A 20790-nucleotide genomic window follows, 5' to 3' on the forward strand; every position below is an offset into this window, starting at 1 on the left:
TTCGTTTTGATTCGGATTTTGCATATTTCGTTTTTCGGATTCGGGTCCGCAATTGAATTTGTTGCGGGATTCGGATTTGGACGAAATTCGTTAGCAGTAGTCGTTTTCGGGTCCGCAATTGAATTCAAAGGGTGTCCCCGTGCCGAAAGGGTCTGGTATGGATTTTGGGGGAACCCCACGCACTTTTGTTTTGTTTTAACTTGGGAAGGGTCCCTCCTAACATTCCTACCAGAGCTAAAGGGTCTGGTATGAATTGGGGGGGAACCTCACCCTTCTTTTTTTTTTTCATCTTCTGCAGACTGTAAAAAAAAAAAAATTTCTAATGTCACTTTGCCCCAATAAATTAAATTTCGACCGGACTACCGCTAACGAATTTTGGGTAATCGGGAATTCGGATTCGTTTGCATTTGTTTTAGCTGTAATTCGGATGCATCTGAATCTCCGAATTTCTGAAATTTCGTCCGAATTTCGATTCGGAACGAAAAGAAACGCACATGTCTAATGCTTAGGCCTGGGTTAGCAATGTTGGCATTTGCCATAAACACAAGTATATTTGTGGGCTGCACAGCTTCAGCCAGACCTCTTTTACAATTTTTTTTAAATAAATGTGTGCGATCAGCTTAAACTGAACCTGTAATTTGCCAATTTGTCATGGTCAGAGAGTTACAATCACAACATGTACGCTCCATTAGCAGAGAAAAAATGCAGAGATTTGCTCAACATTATGGATAACAGGACTCTGAGCTGATGAGTTGAGAATCTTCACACAATAGATTCTATGAATATTTACTTCAATTATCCACTCATGCGAAAAGCAATTCCATTGGCATTTCATGTGATTGGATACTTTAAGTGAATATTTAAACAATGTTTTGTGTGAAGAATCTCGGCTACTTTAGTAAATCAGCCGAACTGTGTTTTTCTATGTCATGCGGTTTTTTTATGTAAAGTCCGTGCTGAATTTCTCCACTTAAAGTGACATTAAACCCTCAGATTTTTTAACATAAACCAATACTGTAATGTGCGCCTTCCTGTAATCCATGGTTGTTTCCCTTCTCTTTGCTGCTTTTCATTTTAAATCCTCATGTCTTCTCATGCTAGGTGAGAACTTCCCTTTTCAGCTCAGGGCCTCTTCCTGTAGTGCTGGCTCAGGTTACAAGCCTATACACAGACACCATGTATCTATTCCTCAGACAAGGCAGTCTGCTGCAAAACAGAAGTTCTGCAGAGCATGAGAACAGATACAGATTTAAAAGGAAGAGCAGCAAAGAGAAGGGAAACAACCATGGATTACAGTAAGGCACACATTACAGTATTGTTTTATGTTAAAAAATCTGAGGGTTTAATGTCACTTTAAGGTCACTCTTTATATCATATAGAAAATGCAAATCCTGTTCATTTGGAAGGTAAGTTGCATTTTGTAAAATTAAAATGCTTTTTACAATAACCACTTTTAAATGACTATCACTTTAAGGTTATATGTTCACTGGTTATACCAGTGATTGCTCATCCGGTTTTATGTGCTGATTACCTTATAAAAAGGCAGAGCTCTCTCTCTTTTCTGTAGCCCATGGAAGAACACATCTCCTGCAGCTTCATACAAGTGCAATGTAGCAGTAAAGTGCTCGGACTTCTGGGAAGCCTGGATTCCAGCCTGTCATAAAGTCATCAAAAGTGAATTCCAACTAACTGAACAATCAGCAGTCATTGAATCATGCCCCTGAGATGTCTGCTTTATCTTTAAAACATTTTTGCTGCATTACAATATCCATCCCCATTGTGTTGTAATAGCCAAGATTATGTAATGTCATTCATCTGTACTGGTAAATTCTAAAACTACAGAGGACATTACCTATAATTCAGGTTATTTTCCATCTATTTAATATCATATTAACAATATTAAGTTCAGTGTATTTAAACATGCACATTAAAAAACATATAAAAAGCATACCTATGAATTTTGCTATCGATATTAAGCACTAAAGGGGTACATAATCTGACATTACCAACTTTACTTTACCTCTACATTTACCAACACCTTTGTAGTGTTAGGAGCTAACCAAATATTCCATTAAATTTATATCTCATCAAGTAAGCTTTTGTATTACACTGTTGGTAAGACTAAAGTAGTTGTACAATAAAATTGCAACGTGTGTGGCCAGCTTTAGTCCAACCAAAAGTGAATATTTAATTTAAGAACTGAAACTGGATTAATGGTGAGTAGCGATGAGTGTATATTTTTTAGATTAAAAATAAGGAATATTGTACAGCCTGCCTAGACAATATTCCAACAATTTCTTTTAGGTAGCATGTTGAAAATGATATACCGCATGCAGTTTTTCAGCAAAAAAAATCAATATTTAAGTGTATATGTCTCACATAAAACATTAGAAATATTTTACTGGCTCTAGACATTTAAGGACATTTTGTAGGCTCTTTAAGCAGTAGAGACAACAGCCATTATTTTTTCTTTTTTTAAAACATCAATATTTAAGTGTATTTTTTCAACAGAAAAAAAAACACCAAAAAATTCTAGTGCATCTGTGCACAGAATTTGGGCCTGTACATTTTGAACAGGGGAGACAACAGACAGCTTTTAATGCAAAAATCAACATTAGAGTGTATTTGCCTGGCAGAAGATGGTGTGGGGTCAGCCACCTCCCAGCATGCCTCTGTCAAGGTGGCAGAATCTCTAGCCTACTGTGGCTCTTGTCCCCCAGGCATTACAGCTCCAAAACAGCAGGTCAGCATTTTGGCTGGGCCATTGCATAGGGTTAAAGGGCCATTGCATAGTATAAAACACCAAAAGAAAAAAGTAAAAATAATACCCCAAAAAAACTGCAAGAGAGGGAGGGCCCATCCAATAAACAGCAACAGAAGTTGTTGCTAATACACACAAAAAAATAATCCTAAAAAGGACTGTTAACTTTAACCGTTTACCTAACCTACCAATAAGTAAAATAAATAGTGGTGGGACTACTTTGAATTTACCATGGCAAGTAAGTGAACCTAATGGGAGTTATTCAACCTGCTGGCACCAGCCTAACTGAAATATCAACTTTCAATGGACTGGTTTTTTAAGTTATTTGCATTTCTAACTACATGGTTGTAAACATAGATCCCTGCAATACTAAATACTATACTGAATTGTGTACAAATGTTGCCTGTGGTATCACTGACATGCAGATAAATCTCAACAAGCTCATCCTCTCGCAGTAGATGATACAGTTTTCCAGCTTGTATCCATCTTTCAGCACACTTTTCATGCTGTCCCAGATCAATGGAAATCCTTAGACTTTGCTTAGTATAGTCTAGTGCTTTCCGTAGGGACCTGTAATAAAGGCAAACATTGACACAAATTAGATAGATTCACTAATTCATATATACAATTTAAAGTATACCTAGCAGGTTCTGAAGCTCACAACAAAAAAACTATTTGAACGTTTTTTGGATAAGATGAAGGATGGGAACATTTGTCACACTGAAATCACGGTCATTGTTACCATAGAGTGGTACAAGGACAGGGAAAGCTTTAGACAGCACTGAAAAATGGACAGATTCTAATCGTTCCCCCTTTTAGCAGTGAAAAAAAACAAAGCACTGTTAACACCCTGGTAACCTGGCAGCAGAGGTTTACAGAGAACGCATAATCTTTTCAGGGAATGCATAATCTTAATATGTGCATAGCCTTGTTTTTATGTTTAATTGGTACATAATATGTACATGGGGGTTCCACATTTGCCTGTTACATATGCAGGCTCTGCTTTCAGACAATGCTTGTACTTTACTGCTTCTTCTTACAGAGTGCCCCAAGAGTCCCAAAACCTCAGGCACCTTTAGAAGTTGTAGCTTCAAAGGACGTTTCCCTTTTTACTTTTTTCATGTACTTTGAATGCTTGTTAAATAGTGTGAATACTGTGACTTAGAATACTAGACTTAAAATAGATTGGGGGGGGGGTACGGACTAGAGAGAACAGAATCTGGAGCAGTTGCCCATAGTAACCAATCAGCTTTAGTTTGTTCAGTTAAGCTTTAAAAAATAAACATAAAAGCTGATTGGTTGTCTTGCACAGCTGCTCCAGATTTTGTCTGCTCCAACTTTGATTAATTCACATCTAGATTTTAAACGCAGAGGTGTTAGTAGCATATATTTGCTGGAAATCTATGAGGAAGTCACAATAGAGGTCTCCAGCTGCCTGTGTGCTGTGCTGTTATTTTAGTGTGCAACTGCACCTTTAAGAAGGAATTGGTTGTCTCCAGACATACAATCTATTTATTGCTGTGTACGTCCCAAGATGGAAGCTTTGTTGGATTAGGCACCATACTATACAGAGGTGCATTGATGGGGCAGTGTGTCTTCCACATAGATTTGTGGCAAATAAATCCTACTAGCACCTCTGCTTTTAAAATAGTGTCAAAGGAGTTCTGGCTATTTCTGCTTTAGATGTGTGCTGTGCCACACTACTACTACACTGATTTTGGGTAATGGTGCGTAACAGGATGTTGAATGTTAGCAGTAAAAACCTGACAGGTGTTCTAATCCTGCTATACACTATCCAAAACTAAAAAAAAGAAAAGAAAAGTTTTGGCTTCAGTTGAACTTTAAGGAGAACTGGTAAAATGTGTTTGTCGATTTGACTAGAGTTAGGGTATTTTCTTGTCTACCTCTATCGCTGTGTAGTTATTGATGGTGGAGACAATTTAGCAGAAAGTGGATTTTTTTGGTTCCGCCAAATAAAGATATAATAGATGAAAAGCAATGAAATACATTCTTGCAGTCTACATCAAATGTGGCAAATAGTAGCCGAAAGTATGTTTTTTACATTAATACAGTATTAGAAAGGCCAATAATCATCATGTTTAAAGTGACACTAAACTCAGAAGTTAAATATTTAAAATTCATTAAATACCTTAACTATTACACAAATGTATGTTATTTGTGTATCACTCAGCTGTAGATCCTTCAATTATCTCTAAATTGGTGCTGACACTGCCCTCCCTTCCACAGGGTGGCTACTTTCGTTCCCAATGGTCCTGTGGGTTCTTAACCTTCCTCCTCCAGTCGGCTGCAGCATGGCTTGTTGCAGTATGTTTGGCACAGTTGTTTCTCTTTGGCGCCCTTTTATGACCCAAACCCGTAAACACCATCATTCTGCAGCTACTGACAAACTCATGGCAAATTCCTGTCTCAGAGTAATAATAACACCAATTCACTATTTAACCTTCAGCTTGTCCATTCAGTCTCTGCCCCTTGCATGTGTTCTGATCTACCAAGTGCTCTGCAATTCCTGTTCTCCTTGTATGACCCTGGCTCTGCCTGACTGATCTCCTGGTTCCTGACTCCAGCTATCGTTACGTTCATCCTGCTGTCAGTGTTTCCCGACCTGGTTTGGCTTACTACCCGCTTTGGCATCTGACGTCTGGCTTGGCATTGACTACGTCCCGGACTTTCTCTATTGTTTTTTGCCATTTATGTTTGTTGTTGTTTTCAATAAACTCATTTTATTTTTTTAAACCTGCACTTTAAATTTCTGTATGTTTTTTTGGTTCCTTAACAGGTCCCTGTGTGTTATAAAGTATTAACCAATCCAAGCTCATTCTCGTAATGGACTACAATCTGACATTTAGTTTACTAATTTGTAATGAGATTGTAGTCCATCAAGGGAGCGAGCTTGGAGAGGTTGCTACTTTACAACACACACAGGGACAGTGTCGTGACAAGGACCCCCCTTGTCACACCATTGTCCCTGTGTGGCCCACTGGGTGACACCAAAATGATGTTCAATCCTGCCAGATGAACATCCCCTACTTTCTCCCCTACTTAAGTGTGCGTGAGGTCATCACAGTGACACCCAGCCTGGGGACGCCTCTGCACAAAGGACCATGGGGAGTAAAAGTAGCCACCCTTCAGAAAGAAGGACAGTGTCAGCATGAATTCACAGGATCTACAGCTGGATCCACAAATAATCTATAGTATTGTTAATAGTTCAGGTACTTGAGTGCATTTTTAAGGTTTAACTCCTTTAGTGCCATTGTAATTAGGGGTACATTTGTGGAGGAGTTCCATTTCCATATTCTGTAGCTAGGAGCCGTGTTTCCTAGCACCCTTGTGATTGATTACATTTATCTTAGTTAGAGATTGGATTTTCACATTCAAAATATTCACTTTCCAGATACTTTGCTAATTCCTCTAAAGTTAGAGGCACTGTTAGGGTATTTTGAGCCTGGAACTCTAAGACTTTCAGAGAAACTAAACATGTATGCTAAAACAGCTTTGAGCTGTGTCCGCATGTAAATGAGGAAGCCTGAGCCAAGAGCCTTAGTGGGGCATCCGGAATCAGAAAGAAGCCACTACCAACCACTTCCCTGTAAATGAAGAGTTGTAAGAGTCCATGTAAAGTGTACCTATTAAGATGTATGATTATATGCAGGGCTTTTCATATGCACACTTCTGAACCAGACCATAAGGGAAGACCAAAGGTAAAGTGTTTTTACAGTAAGGTAGGCATTACATTTGTATTTATATTTGCAGCTGCCTCTACTATGGAGAACTGCAAAGACATTTAAGAAGTTATGTGTTTTGCATGTCAATGGCCAAATGGAGTCCATCAAGTTATGTCTCTAAAGTAGATGTAAACCCTAACTAGATGACATTTGGTTTGCTGCAGCACCATGCATCATAAAACAATTTAATTTTTTTTCAACCTTTTTTTCCCCCCATCCATCTCAGTGCTACTGATCTCCTCCCAGCTTGATTTTGCCACTTCCTGCCTACATGCACTTGCTCCAACATCAGCTGCACATCAATGCTCCGGACCATGTATGTTGGCATGGCCACTTGTAGACTCCACTAAGGGGGCAAGTGACAGTATGACACAGACAGGTGCAGAATTGAAATCAGTTGTCACCCCAAACCCAAAAGTGCCTGAATAATTGACATTAATGAGCAGAATCATCATAAAGCTGCAGATATACAGAAACTGAAAATTTATTTTTAAAATGTTATTATCACATTAAAGCTTATATGAGACTTTAGTTATGGGTTTGCATATACTTTAATACCGGATCTATTTGTAAGGAAAGTTATTTCATCTAAACCAGTAGCAGTTGATTTAGAATAGCCTTTACGGTATTCTGTAGAGTCTGCTAAATTTGTAATTAAACTATTTTTTACCAATGTCAATGACTCTATTTTTACAATAACTACAAAAATAAAAATAGCATTTTGTTTGAAAACAGTACACAGTGTGATGAAATGTAAAAAAACATCGCCATAAAAGGTAAAAAAAATGTTAAAAACTAAATTCTGAATATAAAAGTTATGCTTTGCTTCAAATAAGGGTTTGACGGCTGGTGGTCCTCATTTCTTATCTTGTAGAACATATGATCACCATATTGTAGGCATTTCTCTTAATTAGGTTATCTTGTATTTTAATTTATATGGTAGTTTATTTTGGCAGCCTTGATACATTGTAACGTTTTGCTATTTTCTCAGTCCAGCTGAGTTCCATCTCACTGCAAATTAATTACAGGCTTTTGCTGCAATGTCGATGTAACATCACACACGGAATGCTATATGGAAACTTCACTTTTTTCCTTAACTTTAACATAAGAGTAGGCTTGTTTTTTACTCATGACTTCTTGTGCACATTCTCTTTAATACATGGTTTACAGGGAAATAAGCTACTTTACTAGAGCAGACGTGAAGTGTAATGGGACCTAGAGGATATTCTAGAGGATATTCTGACAATACATTCTGTAGAAAGAAGCTTTTTCTTTACTTCAAATCCCTTTCTCTATTTTGCTGTACTAGGCTTTTAAAAAGTGACATAATGCCAAATGGTATTAAAACTATCATGAAGGATGAATGGGCCAGTAAAATGTTTGTCTCTGAGGACCCCAGCTTAAAATTTAGTACACTGCCTTTCACCTTCCAAAGAAGAGCTCCGGGGAAAAAATCTTATTAACCCTTGCAGTGGGGCTGCCCCCGCATTGCAAGGGCTACCTGCTCGTTTGTGTCTAGTTGCTAAAAAAAGTTTTATTCACCTGATCATTTGAGCTTGGTCCCCAGAGCCTCTCTGCCCCCCTGCAGCGGACTAAAAATCCTTGTGTCATCATGTTCTACACAAGTATATGGAGGAGAGAATGCTGGGGAACATTCTATCTGGAGGAGGAGAAATGCTTCAGAGATCAGAGAAGCGGGGAGTCAGTTCAGAGTGTGCATAGCCCCACTGCAAGGGTTAATTAAAATGTTCTTCTTTAAGATACTCTGCTTGTACCCCAGATTAGATTTTACAAATATAATATGGTGGACTCATTATATATTATTTATGGCCATTGTGTATGGCATCTGCAGAAAGAGAACACTTATAGGGGCCTATTAGGGTAGATGATTGGTATTCGCAGGACATTGCTTAATTACTCCACACTGTGCCCTGCAGTGCACATAGGACTGCTCCGAAATGTGACCTGTCAAACTTGTCTGACAGGTTTTCTCCTCTTCGTGACACGCTCTTCCCTATTCAACAGAATTAACGGGGCTTTGCTTGCTTCAGAGTCCCAAAGTAACCAAGGCTCAAAAAACATTTTTGTAAACCATTCAGGGTGTTTTTTCATATATATGGATTTTTTTTATGAATGAACCCCGCAATGTTTTATGGATACCCATGATGCAGGACATTCCCTAGCAGCAAGTATGTGCAAAAGGAGCGTCTCACAACCATCTGTTCTCAATGTAAAATAGCAGGACTATAAACCATTGTTTAAATTTATTTTAGTGCAGCTTTTTCATGGTTACTGGCAGATTCTAAATCTAATTAAAAATATAGATTCTCATTGATGCCATTTAGAACTATTTCTGTGCTTAAAGTGTAACATACTAATATATTAAATATGGTTTAGCTGCTATATACAAGATGCTAAGCAGGTCATTCGAAAGATCATTTTAATTAGGTCTAAACTCGGTCACTAAAATCTAATATAAAAGGTTAAACACATTACAAAAGTTGCTTTCAGTCTTTTAAAATCTGCAGCTTTTATTAAACAATATCTATTGATCCTGTCAAAAGTGTCTTTTTTCAGGCACTTCCTGTTATAGGATGATAGGGGTTTCCAAACGTGCTCTTCTATTGTCAACCCTGTCACATGCCCCCCTGAGAAAAGACTACAAAAGCAGCCATGCGACACACATTGCTGTCAACACTGAGTGACTTTTCTACAAAACCATACCTGTAAAAAAAATGAATATATACTACCATTCCTTTGCCTTCGTATTTAAATTCTCCTTCTTTGCTGCTCCCTAGATGTTGCAAATATTCAGCCTTTAGATGGGTAGAATACCCATTTCCCCGGCTGCACACTCTGGTTCCTCTGCGGATTCCAACTTCCTGTAGTGACGTACAAGCTGGTTGGAGAAACCACAGCATACGACGTATTCTATACACCCAAAAATATTAAATACATACAGCAGGAAAGAGCAGTAAAGTGGTAGAGTTTAAACACACAAGCCATCAGAAATGTAACCATACATTTCCTTTTATGTATTCCTTTTACTTTTACAGGTATGGTTTTGTGTACGAGCAAGCCAGTGCTGACTGGGTCACTTCAATTCTACAGAGACAACAAATGTAATCCCAATTAACTTCTATTATTGTCCTCCTATTTAGGTGTATATACAGCAAGTTAAACAGAGTATGTACAAGTATCCATGCATATCAAATTGAAGGACCTCTACAATGACAAATGAATAAACACATGTGCAATCTGCTGCATTGGGTATTGAAGGAGCAGAGATGCACGCAGATCACTTATACTTACTATATATGACCTTAGGATGTACAAAGGTATGAACATGTATATATGTCTCACGAACAATTAAAATCACTGAATGTGGTGTAAATAAAACATGAGATGTTTGTAATTCTTAGTAACTGATTAAGTCATAATTGCTGGTGATTACTTGTCAGTATTCAGAGTCTGGTAGAGCTGGCTCAGAGTACTCAGCACATCTCCTTCTTTTTGCCTGTCCCTCAGTTGCTGTACAATATGAACCCAGTGTTCACAGTATGCTATTTGTGCTCCAGTGCTGGGACATACTTCACTGTAGAAATGGGACAATCCTTCAATGATACTGAGTTGACCTATACAACAGATGAATAGCACAAAAACTTATATAACTAATCACATTCAAGGTGGAGATCAAATCAAATGTAATTGCAATGATCTGCAAGACAAAATGGCATTTTTGTAAAATGTTTAATGTCTTAGAAGACATGAAGTTTTGGGGTTGATTTGCTAAAGGCGAATGGGCTACTCATTTTGCAAGGGAATGTTTCCTTAGCTTAGTGAATGAGGTAAAACTCTGTTGGCATCCATCATTCAATCATATGCAAGCAAAAATACAGGGTGTTTTGTGTTTTTTTTTCCTTGCTCGCGATTGAGTATTATTTGCAAAATTAATTTTCACATTCACTACGGTAAGAGAAAATTCCCTTGCAGGGTGAACAACCTATTTGTCTTTAGTAAATCAACCCCTTTGTTTCTGTTGTGCAACACTGCTGCAATTAAATTACCTAAACCACTTCAGCTCTCAATCCAAGTATTGGCCAAAAGCAACTTTTACATTTGTGCTAAAAGCCTGTTTATTCATCAATAACTTTGTTATTTCTTAAAATAACAAAGTATTACATATATCATTTTTAGGCCAAAGGCTTTTTTTTGATAAAATTGTCTTGCAAAAATGCTTTTATTTTTTATGCAATCCATACACAAGTGTTTACACTTAAAATACTCTAAAGTGTACACTTAAAATTACTCTAAGTGTTTACAAATAAAATTAAGGTTTTTTTTCAATATTGAGGGTTTTTTTTTTAATGAAATACAGAAACGATAAACAAGGAAAACAAATCGAAATATGAATGGTTAGAAAAACAAAAATAAACAAAAACCCAGCAGGAAAATAATAGCAGAAGGGGCAGAAGGGGAAGAGAGCCCTGTGTACTTCGATTACGTATTTTTGGGCATGTGTAGCTCGCCTGATGTCCACAACTAGTTAAAGTTACAATATGGGGTTCAAAATAAAAGCAGATAGGACAGCTTTTAAACTTACCTTTCTGGGCCATAGGCCCTGCCTATCTTCTCTCCATTCCAGCAATATGTATAACTTCGTAAGACTCTACTTCAACACCTTATGGAAGCGCCCCCACCACGCCTTGTTGTTCCCTCCTCTAACCTCTATATTACTGCTATGTCAGAGTCAGAGGAAAGAAACACAGCATGTGGTGGGGGGGAAACAGGGATTTAACATTCATAGAAGTGAATGTCAAATACTGAAGAGCCTGACGGAGGCCACAGCAACTGAGGATAGGTAGGAGACAGCCTGCTGGAATGGCAAGTATAAAATCTTTTTTATACTTTTAAACTCTCTTCTACCTCTCGTTTTACTTATTTATTTTTAAAACGCATCTTTAAGCAGTTTTGTAAAATGTTAGAATTAATATACAGCTGGGATGATGAGGGCTCGATCACACTAGCCCCACAAGCCTGCGTTGGGACAGCATGTGCAGTAAAAAAGAATAAATAGAAATTGTTGCATTTTTAATCAGTGCAACACATTCTGATGCGATCAAGAAAATACTGCAATGCAAACTAGTGGGCACATGATATGCGCAACGTACTACACACCAGCTGGTGTGAATGAGCCCTAAATTGTACTAGCTTTCTGCTATATTTACCACTCTGACACCATACAATCTGATTTTAAAACTATTTTGTTACATTTGGCATAGTACAAAACAAAAGCACTGAAATAAGGGTAACTCCAGTAAAATTTTGGTTGAACCTCATCATTTGACTATGACTATGGCCTATCGTAGGGGCTAAAAAGTGTTAGCAGTTTTGTGATCTGTTTTTATGCCAAAAAGAAATGAAGTCTGTATTTGGACAGATGCCTTTTCTAGTGCTGGTTTCTACACGTTAATAGAACCTCATTAAGCTTTAAATTGCTGTCTGTTGTCACTATAAAAGGAAGTAAGGCGATATCTCCTCACAGAGACCAAGACAACAAGAAAACACAACAGAGATTCTAACCCCTCACCACGCTATGCAACATTGTAAAAATAAGTTGCATCTAAGTTAATGCCTTTAATGTAAGTAATATATTTCAAATATCCATCACCAGTTTCAGAAAATAATCATATGATATCACTGGGCTACTCACTTTTCAAGTTGTTGGATTTCATTGAAAATAGCAAAGCCAGTTCATAACACACCCTTCCATCTTCCAGCCTATGTTGTTGAATCAGAATGTTTCCAAACCAGTAGAGAACCTGTGCAAGCTCTCTCTCAGCTTCATCACAGCCCTGCACATCCATGAAAAGCTGGGTGGATTTGACAAAATACCTTTCAGCCATAATAAAAGCTTGGCAGAACACTGACAACCTCCCAAAGTTTGCTAAGGCTATGGCTTGGTTCCGCCTGTTTCCAGTTTCAGTGGCCATTTTAAGAGCATGAGAATACCCTCTTGATGATTCAAGTATCTGTTTGTTCATCTTCTGAGCATTTGCAAGGAGATTATGGACAACGCCACATTGGGTGGTGCTGTCAGTTTCCTGCATGGAATCTAGCAGAGGCATCAGAATACGACAAGCCCCTTCAAACTGGCCATCCAGTATATACAGCCATCCGAGAAAAAGAGAGGATTCAAAGGCCTCATCTTCACTTGTCCATCTACCAAGTTCCACAGCTCTTTTAGTGTAGCCAATGGCACCTGATAGGAGACAATGCTGTAGATAGAGCTTAGCTAAAATAAGACACAGCGTCCTCTGAGCTTTAACATCACCACTTTCATACGAAGAAGACAAAGCATGTTTCAAGTATGGAGCAGCCTGGGATGGAATGTAATTCCCTTTCAGAGGAAAACCTGTGATTTTAGATAAGTTCTGCATGACAACTGCTACCCTCCACAAAGGAGAGGGCAATGTTTTCATGCCAACTGATTTGCACAATCTGGCTGATGACAAAGCTACATGAGGCAGATACTTCTTGTCATATAAGTAACTTAAAATTGGCATTACACTTGTAGTGGAGTTTAAAGTCTGAGAGCATGAGGTGATAAGAAGAAACTGGAGACGTTCTAGAAAGGGAAGGGCTTCATCATGTCTGCCAACCTGATGGAGTAACCGGAATATGAGGAAGCAAACTCTGGATTCTAAGGAGGCATTGTTGACAATGACAGCTTTCCTGAAGACATATTTTAGCACCTCCAGCTCATTCTCAGAGCTATAATTATGCTGTGGTAAGCATGTTAGAAGACTGGCAGCCTTTTCCAGCAACAGGTCTTGTTTAGTTCTCAAATTTTGTTTCAAGTAGATAGCTGATAGGTTCCCATACAGGGCAGCCAAAAGGTGCAGATCAAGAAATCCCTGGTTAATGGCACTTAAAGCTTCTTCAAGATAAACCCTCGCTTGAGAAAGTTTCATCCTCTTAGCACAAATCCGCCCAAGCAGAAAGCAGCAACGAACATGAGCCCAAGACATGTTATTCCTCTTTGCCCAGTTCCGAGATGTTTCCAAGTACATGACCAAGTCTTCCTCTTCAGAAAATCCATAAAATGTGGAGCCAAGAAAAGACATTGAGAGGTCATATAAGGGCTGAAAATGTGAGTCATAGCCCTCCTTGTTGAGAAATGATAAGATAGGATCAAAAACTTCACAGTCTTCTAAGTCACTTGCGTTTAAGTCAACAAAAAATTTAGGGTCATCAAGATCTTCTTGCCCAGGAACATGGAAGCTCTCCACTCCATATTTCCACTCAGAATCTGGTGTTGACTTCTCAGAGATACTGCATTTAGATGAATCAGTTACAGCTTCAATTTCCTCCCAGCTATCAGATATCTGAATATCACCATAATCTTCCCTTGTCCCTATAGAAATCAAAACAATACTATTTAAAAATAGTCAAGGGTGATCTACTAGAAATACAGTATATTAGACAACTTCACATATTCCAGGTTTCCAGTATAAGAGGATAGAAAAGTTAAACTTTTTCAAGTTCCTATGAAACAAATCTGGTTTCAAAGGGAACTCCAGGTAAATAATATAAAATGCCTTAAAATAAAATGAGTGATATGTCAGATCACAAAGTTATGTGTTGATATTTTTGCCACGTCACCTCAAAATTGACATAAAAACTAGATCACTCACTCTCCCCCACACCTTGTCCTTTGAAGGGAACTTTTCTACAGTTGAAAGTATACGTAGTAGACACCACGACTTTTACCTTTGTCAACCAGAAAATCCTCCACTGTGCAACCTAAAACATGTTTCACTTTCTTATTAGGTGCGTGACTTTTCTAACTTTGAAAGTAAGCCTTCACCCCTCCTGCTATCATCCTGTCAATTGAGGGTACCACAATGGCTGTATTGGTGGGGACTTGGCCGGATGTCAAGTCTTTAATAATAACAAAGTGAAACCGTTTCGGACATGCACACCGAGGAGGGTTTCTTTTTGGTAATAAATCTAACAGACCTTGTGATGTCTGCTCTCATACAAGACATTTACTTTATGAGTTTGATGTAAACCTGTTATGAGAAAAAAATGGCGGCTGGCATATCAGAAGAATAGGTCAGCAATGGCAGTTGAAGTGATTCTTTGTATAAAACTTTCCTTTAAAACAAACAAGCCCTAGAAATAATCTTCTCTGCTGAAGGGGGAGATCAGATTCCAGATTCCCCTCACTCTCCTCTTGAGCAGAGATCATTTTTCTAAAAAAATAGGCAGTTGATCACATGAAAACCCTCTAAGAGATCCTGAATCAGCAGATGTATGGCTTTTGCTGCAATGTATGAGTTTAAGATAGTTGGTTTGATATGGATTTTGAACATTAGATCCACTTTAACAATTTGTTTTTTATTGAATCTGGTATTTGTGTGCTCTGGAAGCCTAAAAGGGTCAAAAGGGAAATGCCATTGCTACCTATAACTGTATACATCCAATACTAACACATATATATGGAGACACAATTTAGCTAGATACATTTTTACACGTATCCTCAATACAACGCTTTCAATTATACCTAAAATGAGATACTAATGTTTCAAGCAATTTATGTCAAAAACCAAGCCGGCAAAAAAAACTAGATTCATTATTTGTGCTGGTGTTGCTAAGACAAACTAAAAGAAATATGAAATGTATTCAGTTACAGCAAAACTTACCAGAAGATGATTTTAAGTATATTTCCACAGGATCCAAGCCATCTGCAAAATATAGGATGCATAAATAAATTGTGAACCTTGTTCAAAATCAGTGTAAACTCTTTTGAATCCCCATGTAAAATCTAAGTAAAGAGTATGTGATATCTCAGTATTAATAACATCTGTCTTTCACAGAAAACAGGAGCAGTAAAATATCGCATTATACAGATTTTCTATAAAGTGGCACTTCACCAATATAAAAAACATTCTCCTGCCCACCTAGGTGTGTTTTAAGTAGGAAACTGTTTCAAGTCCAATGATAATTCTGATGCAAAACCATAGCAGTCCCATTTACAGCACCATATGCTAAGGATTCTTAAATACTGCCTTTAAAAGAAAGGGAAATTTTGAGAGGGATGGGAGAAATTGCAAAATAGTTTTATCTACCTTTCTTCACACTATGTTCTTATTACATGTTGAATGTGTTACAAGAGTTAGTAAACCTAATTTCTCCCAATTTAACAAGAAGTATTAGATATTTACAGAAAGTAAACAAAGGGGAAATGATAAAGATTTTATTATGATTACATTAGAATCTAAAAAAGGGTTTTAACCTGGAGAAAGAAATAGCTAACTGTATCTTAATCAACAATATATTTGTAGTGTGTATGCCTGTGTTGGGCATACATATGGCCTTGGGTACTGAAGGTTCAGTGTAATTGTTAGTCCTGATAAGAAGAGTGTATAACAAGTAAATGCATTTTGTCTATGTAACCAAATAGCTTTGTTTGCTCTTCTAAATGGTATATAAAAGGAGCTTTGTAAGTATTGTCCATGACATTTGCAATTAATTGCTAAGTGCCCCACACGTATTAATTTCCCAACACCATGTAGTGAAATAATATATTATTTTCTTAATTCTCTAGGGCTTCCAATAGCTGTTTTTAAAATATGAATGTTGTCTGCTTTATAGGCATGCTGTCTGCTTTATAGGCAAAACTATTTTTTAGCTTAAAAAATCACCCAAGAAAAAAGATAAAAGTGTTCATGTTTCTTAAACATGAGAATTGTTGAATTTAGCAACAAACATTCAGAGGAGGCCAGAGAAGTTATCCAAATTAGTAAATTTTGAGGAGGCCAGAGAAGTTATCCAAATTAGTAAATTTTGAGGACTGTTCATTGTAATGGTATTGCCCTAGGTAATGGCCCATGATTGCTACTATAGTAAACACAGCCCCAAGCTTAATATCATGCTGCAATGATGGCAATATTTTAAAGTGAAAGTAAATGTAGACCCAATTACCAAAATATCATATTATCATATAAGCATTAACATGTTAAGGTAATTTCAAAAGTAATTTTCATATTTCAGGCTGCTGGAGAATTCGCACAGGAAGCAAACGTGTGAGGTTTTAATTGGCATATAAATTTGCAGCTTTTACTAAAATAATACCTTGTAATACTGCCACAAAGATCTTCCTGGCACTTTCTGTTATAGGGGACTGCCCCTGTCAGGCAACTGTGCTCCTACATTGTCACCCTGTCACATGGCTTCTGATGGAGACTACAAGAGGGCATTTAACACAAATTAGCAGGTATGGTACACTGTGGTCACCATCAGAAACCCTGCCCTGAGAAATGCCATGCAACCATCACTGAAGTGAAGATAAGAGGGTGACCGCAATAAGACTGTAGGAGATCAGCAGCACTGAGATGCAATTAACAATTGAAGGTAAAAACTGAATAATAAAAAAAAAAAGGCAAATAATTGATACACATTGCAAACTAGAAAACTACCTGTCAGTCATTTTATTTCCAGTTTAAATAAAAAGTGCACAGTTTCAGAGAAATGTAGGGGAAAATTATGTTTGCGTTTGAAAAGATACATGAATAATGTAATCGTGGGACTACAGATGCCGAACATGACAGTGTTTTATTGAATCAGTCACATAATTTACAATTTCTTGAAAATGTGAGAACCTTTCATTTTAAGCAGATTGTTTTCACAAATTAACACTTGTCTAGCAAGTGAGTCAGTGCTTACAAGGCATTTGATATTGATTTAACATTGTCTGAACTGAAGTAGAAATCTGTTCAAGTGCAATAAGCTATTAACTTCTCCTTGCATGCGGGCTCAGGCCATGTGTGGCTCTCCAGCTGTTCATGTCTATTTAATTTCTTTTACATAAATATAGAAGCTTCAACTCAAAGCCCCAGTCCCTCCAGTTTAACTCATTATATCTTTCTCTGCTATCATCTGGTCTTGCATTCACTTGTCTTGCCTTGTTTTGTCCTACACTATATTACCAGCCTAATCGCAAGGTAACATAAACCACAAGTTAAAAAAATACTGGTATAATGGGAAGCAATATTTCCAGTGAACATTCCACTAAACAATATCCCTATTTTGATTCAGTGATGGAGATTACATGGTCAAATGAGATTGACAGTGGTAGCATATTAGTGCAACAATTGTTATTAGAAAGGTCCCCAGTGATGAGAAAGACTAAAAGTGATACCCTGGGCTTTTACGGTATGTCAGACATTGGACCCCATCCTATTACTTAAAAATGTTGCAAAACCTAAAACAAGAGACTAAGGTCCTCAATATGCTGTAATGACATGAAGAAAGTTGAAGGAGAGGTATTGGGAGAGTAAAATGTACTATTTCCAATACTCCAATACCGACGTGTGACACTGCAGGTGTCACATGTTGGCTCTATAGTTCGAGAACTGAGTGATCACAAACCACTGATTGCTCAGCTCACAGTCTTCTCCCTGTAGGAAGAGATGACTGTCAGTCACAGATCCCCGCAGGGATTTCCCCCTCCCCTCTCTCTGTTCCTCCAGCGTTCATTGGAGGGACAGACAGGGGAGGGGGTGGGCACAGCTGGATCTGGCTTTAGAGAGACAATATTGTCAGGATCTTTCCCGAGTGCAGTGTGGCTCTGTACTGTCAGCAAATAGCGGGCAGTAGCCCACTAGATGCTGACTTTGGGTCACAGGACTACATTATTAAATACATGGAAGGTGGTGTAAGTGGTGTGGAGAGATTCTCTATACTTAAAAAAAAAAACATTAAATAATCTCTGCTTTCCCTTGCTTGATAGTTTGTACAGATAACAGCTTTCAAATATTAGGCAGTACCCATGCTGCCTCCAATAGCATATTCTAGCAGTGTTTTGTTCAAATAATCGCAACACAATGGTTGGGGCTAGTTCAAAAGGTTCTAATCATTCAAGTGTACCTTGAGCAGCATAATGTCTGAATAGTGGCCTGCCTACAATTAGGTCTTTCTTTTATAACATAGTACAAAAAAGACCTATTTTACAATACACTGCTTCATCTACTATGGGTTACTAAACACTGCTGCATCTTAACAGCAGCAACAAAACAGTGTTTAGGCATGCAGTAATTCATGTGTTACATAAAGCAGCATGCTTCCCCCATGTTTGTCAATGCCCTGTTAATGCTGAACTGTGAAACTAATTTATTTTTCACTGCTCATTACTCAACAGCAGCATGGATTTAAAAATAAAAATATCTCTACAACAATAAAATTAGGCATTCCCAATCACAAATTAACCAAAAGACTTAAAGTGAACCTGTGCTACACCAATGCATAACTACCACCAGCTTTAAATACTCACATTTCCTTCTCTTCCCTGCCACTCTATTCGGCCTGGGAGTAAAGATAAAAGCCTAGTACAGCAACTGTGCTCGGGTGTCAACAGATCAAGAGCACCAAGAACTCTGGGCAAAACTATTTATATTCCTAGGAATGATCACATTATTACTTACCCATCCTGTACACTGATGTGATATCAGTCTGAGCCAAGCTACGCAGAAGGTCCACATAGCCCTTCTGAGATTCACCATCAAAAGAGTTTAGGGAAATCTTCTCCTCCTCACTAAGAAATAATAAATCTTTACACCTGCATGAAAAAATCAGTGAGTTGGTAGAAATCACAGCATAAACAATGTCCACCTTTCATAATTACCTAATGTAGTATTCGTATAGTATGATTGGGACACTAACAGTATTAGTTATTACATCAGTGCAAAAAGCAAAGTGCACCATTCCTTTAGATACCAGTTTTACCTAGACAAATTACTTATTTCTAAAAAATCTATAATGAATACTGGTAAAAAAGAATCCCGCAGAGTATGATCATTAAAACATGCCTGGTCTCCAGTTATACATGGCCATAGATGCTAGATGGTAGTTGGACAATCTAGATAATGGCCACATAAACTTATCCAGCTGACTAACTTTTACCTTAAGGACAGTGGCCTAAGGGTGTCTGAACATGCCTATATGGGTCATCTAATCTGAAATCAAGCACAAGATAATATCATACAGTAACATATACTCTGAATATCTTGTAAGACAAATAGGAATCAAACTTGCAGTCATCCTTTTGTAGCACTTTAAAATATAAAGTTAATCTTCAGTTTAGCACACAAATGTGAGATGCATGCAGTGCAGTCCAACTTCAATATAGCAGCTCCCACACCTTATAACTGCTAACATTTTAAAATCTATGATACCCGGTGTTGAAAGCCTATTAAGGCTTCAGGCCTAGGGTGTCAAAGCTTCCTAAAGGTCAGGAAAAGTTCAGGCATGTATCAGTAGACAAGGTTGACACACCTTAGATAACTAATAAAGGTTACATGTATAAGCCTTGCCACTAAAGGTCATATGCTACAAACACACAGAAAGATGTCATCTTAACAGACAAATATGGCCACACAAGTGTAAGTCTTTATGTGCTTCAGAGAGTCCTATTGATCTCCCAGCTCCCGTGCCCTAGTAACTAGTGTAAATTTAACACCAAGACCCCACCAATGGTTTGTAAACAGTGGCACATGAGAGCTGGGAAATGGAGAGAACATTCTAAAATGCACATAGACCTACAATCGTGTGGTCATATTTGTCTGTTAAGTGGGCATCTTCTGCATAACCCTCACAAAATGTACTGATAAATACAATGCTTGTTTTCACATGCCATCTTCTTGTTGCTGCCAAAACTACGTTGACGTGACATTGTAAAAGTAATCAAACAATTTATTAGAATGCATAACATTTTTTAAATGGACATTATGCATTTGAAAGAATGTATGAAGTAAAAACGGCACACACTGTATGTATTTGATAACTTGATTACAAACTGGAATGCTGGGGCTGGAGTATGGAGAGGGACAACTATAAATAGGTTTACAAAAGCCCATTAAAGGATCAAAAAACAATATCTATTTTTCATAGTAGATATTTTGACGTATGAGTACACTTTTCTCAACAGAGTGAAGTTTTTTACTTTTATAAACTAATATGTAAGTAAGAAGAGAATAAAATATGGGTTTTTTTTACACTGTGGGTGCCCATCAAAGCATTGTCTGATTCTCTGTAAAGGTTCTCATTCATCCAGGTCACGGTATATCTGTAAAAAATAAGTCAAGGCAACTGTACTTGCTGTATTTTTCTTGAAGACGTTTCACTGGTCATCCAACCAGCTTTCTCAATTCAGAATGACTTGTACAAAAAATTATCTGGGAATAAATATGGTGAATGTCGCTCCAATCCACATAATCTGTTAGT

General features: G+C 37.7%; 1 protein-coding gene across 1 annotated transcript in view; it reads right to left on the reverse strand.

Annotated features, from left to right (window-relative positions):
• The window catches only part of SH3TC2 (SH3 domain and tetratricopeptide repeats 2), a 43839-nt gene that overhangs the window by 5832 nt on the left and 17217 nt on the right, over nucleotides 1-20790 (reverse strand). Inside the window, exons 6-11 of the mRNA XM_018553061.1 lie at nucleotides 18993-19126; nucleotides 15213-15254; nucleotides 12218-13921; nucleotides 9959-10139; nucleotides 3181-3331; nucleotides 1532-1654 (exon numbers count right to left, since the gene is read on the reverse strand). Of these exons, the coding sequence (XP_018408563.1) occupies nucleotides 1532-1654; nucleotides 3181-3331; nucleotides 9959-10139; nucleotides 12218-13921; nucleotides 15213-15254; nucleotides 18993-19126 (2335 nt within the window). The remainder of the gene's footprint in view (nucleotides 1-1531; nucleotides 1655-3180; nucleotides 3332-9958; nucleotides 10140-12217; nucleotides 13922-15212; nucleotides 15255-18992; nucleotides 19127-20790) is intronic.

This window comes from Nanorana parkeri, unplaced genomic scaffold, assembly GCF_000935625.1.
Source record: "Nanorana parkeri isolate BGI_ZX_2015 unplaced genomic scaffold, ASM93562v1 scaffold107, whole genome shotgun sequence".
NCBI classification, from domain to species: domain Eukaryota; kingdom Metazoa; phylum Chordata; class Amphibia; order Anura; family Dicroglossidae; genus Nanorana; species Nanorana parkeri.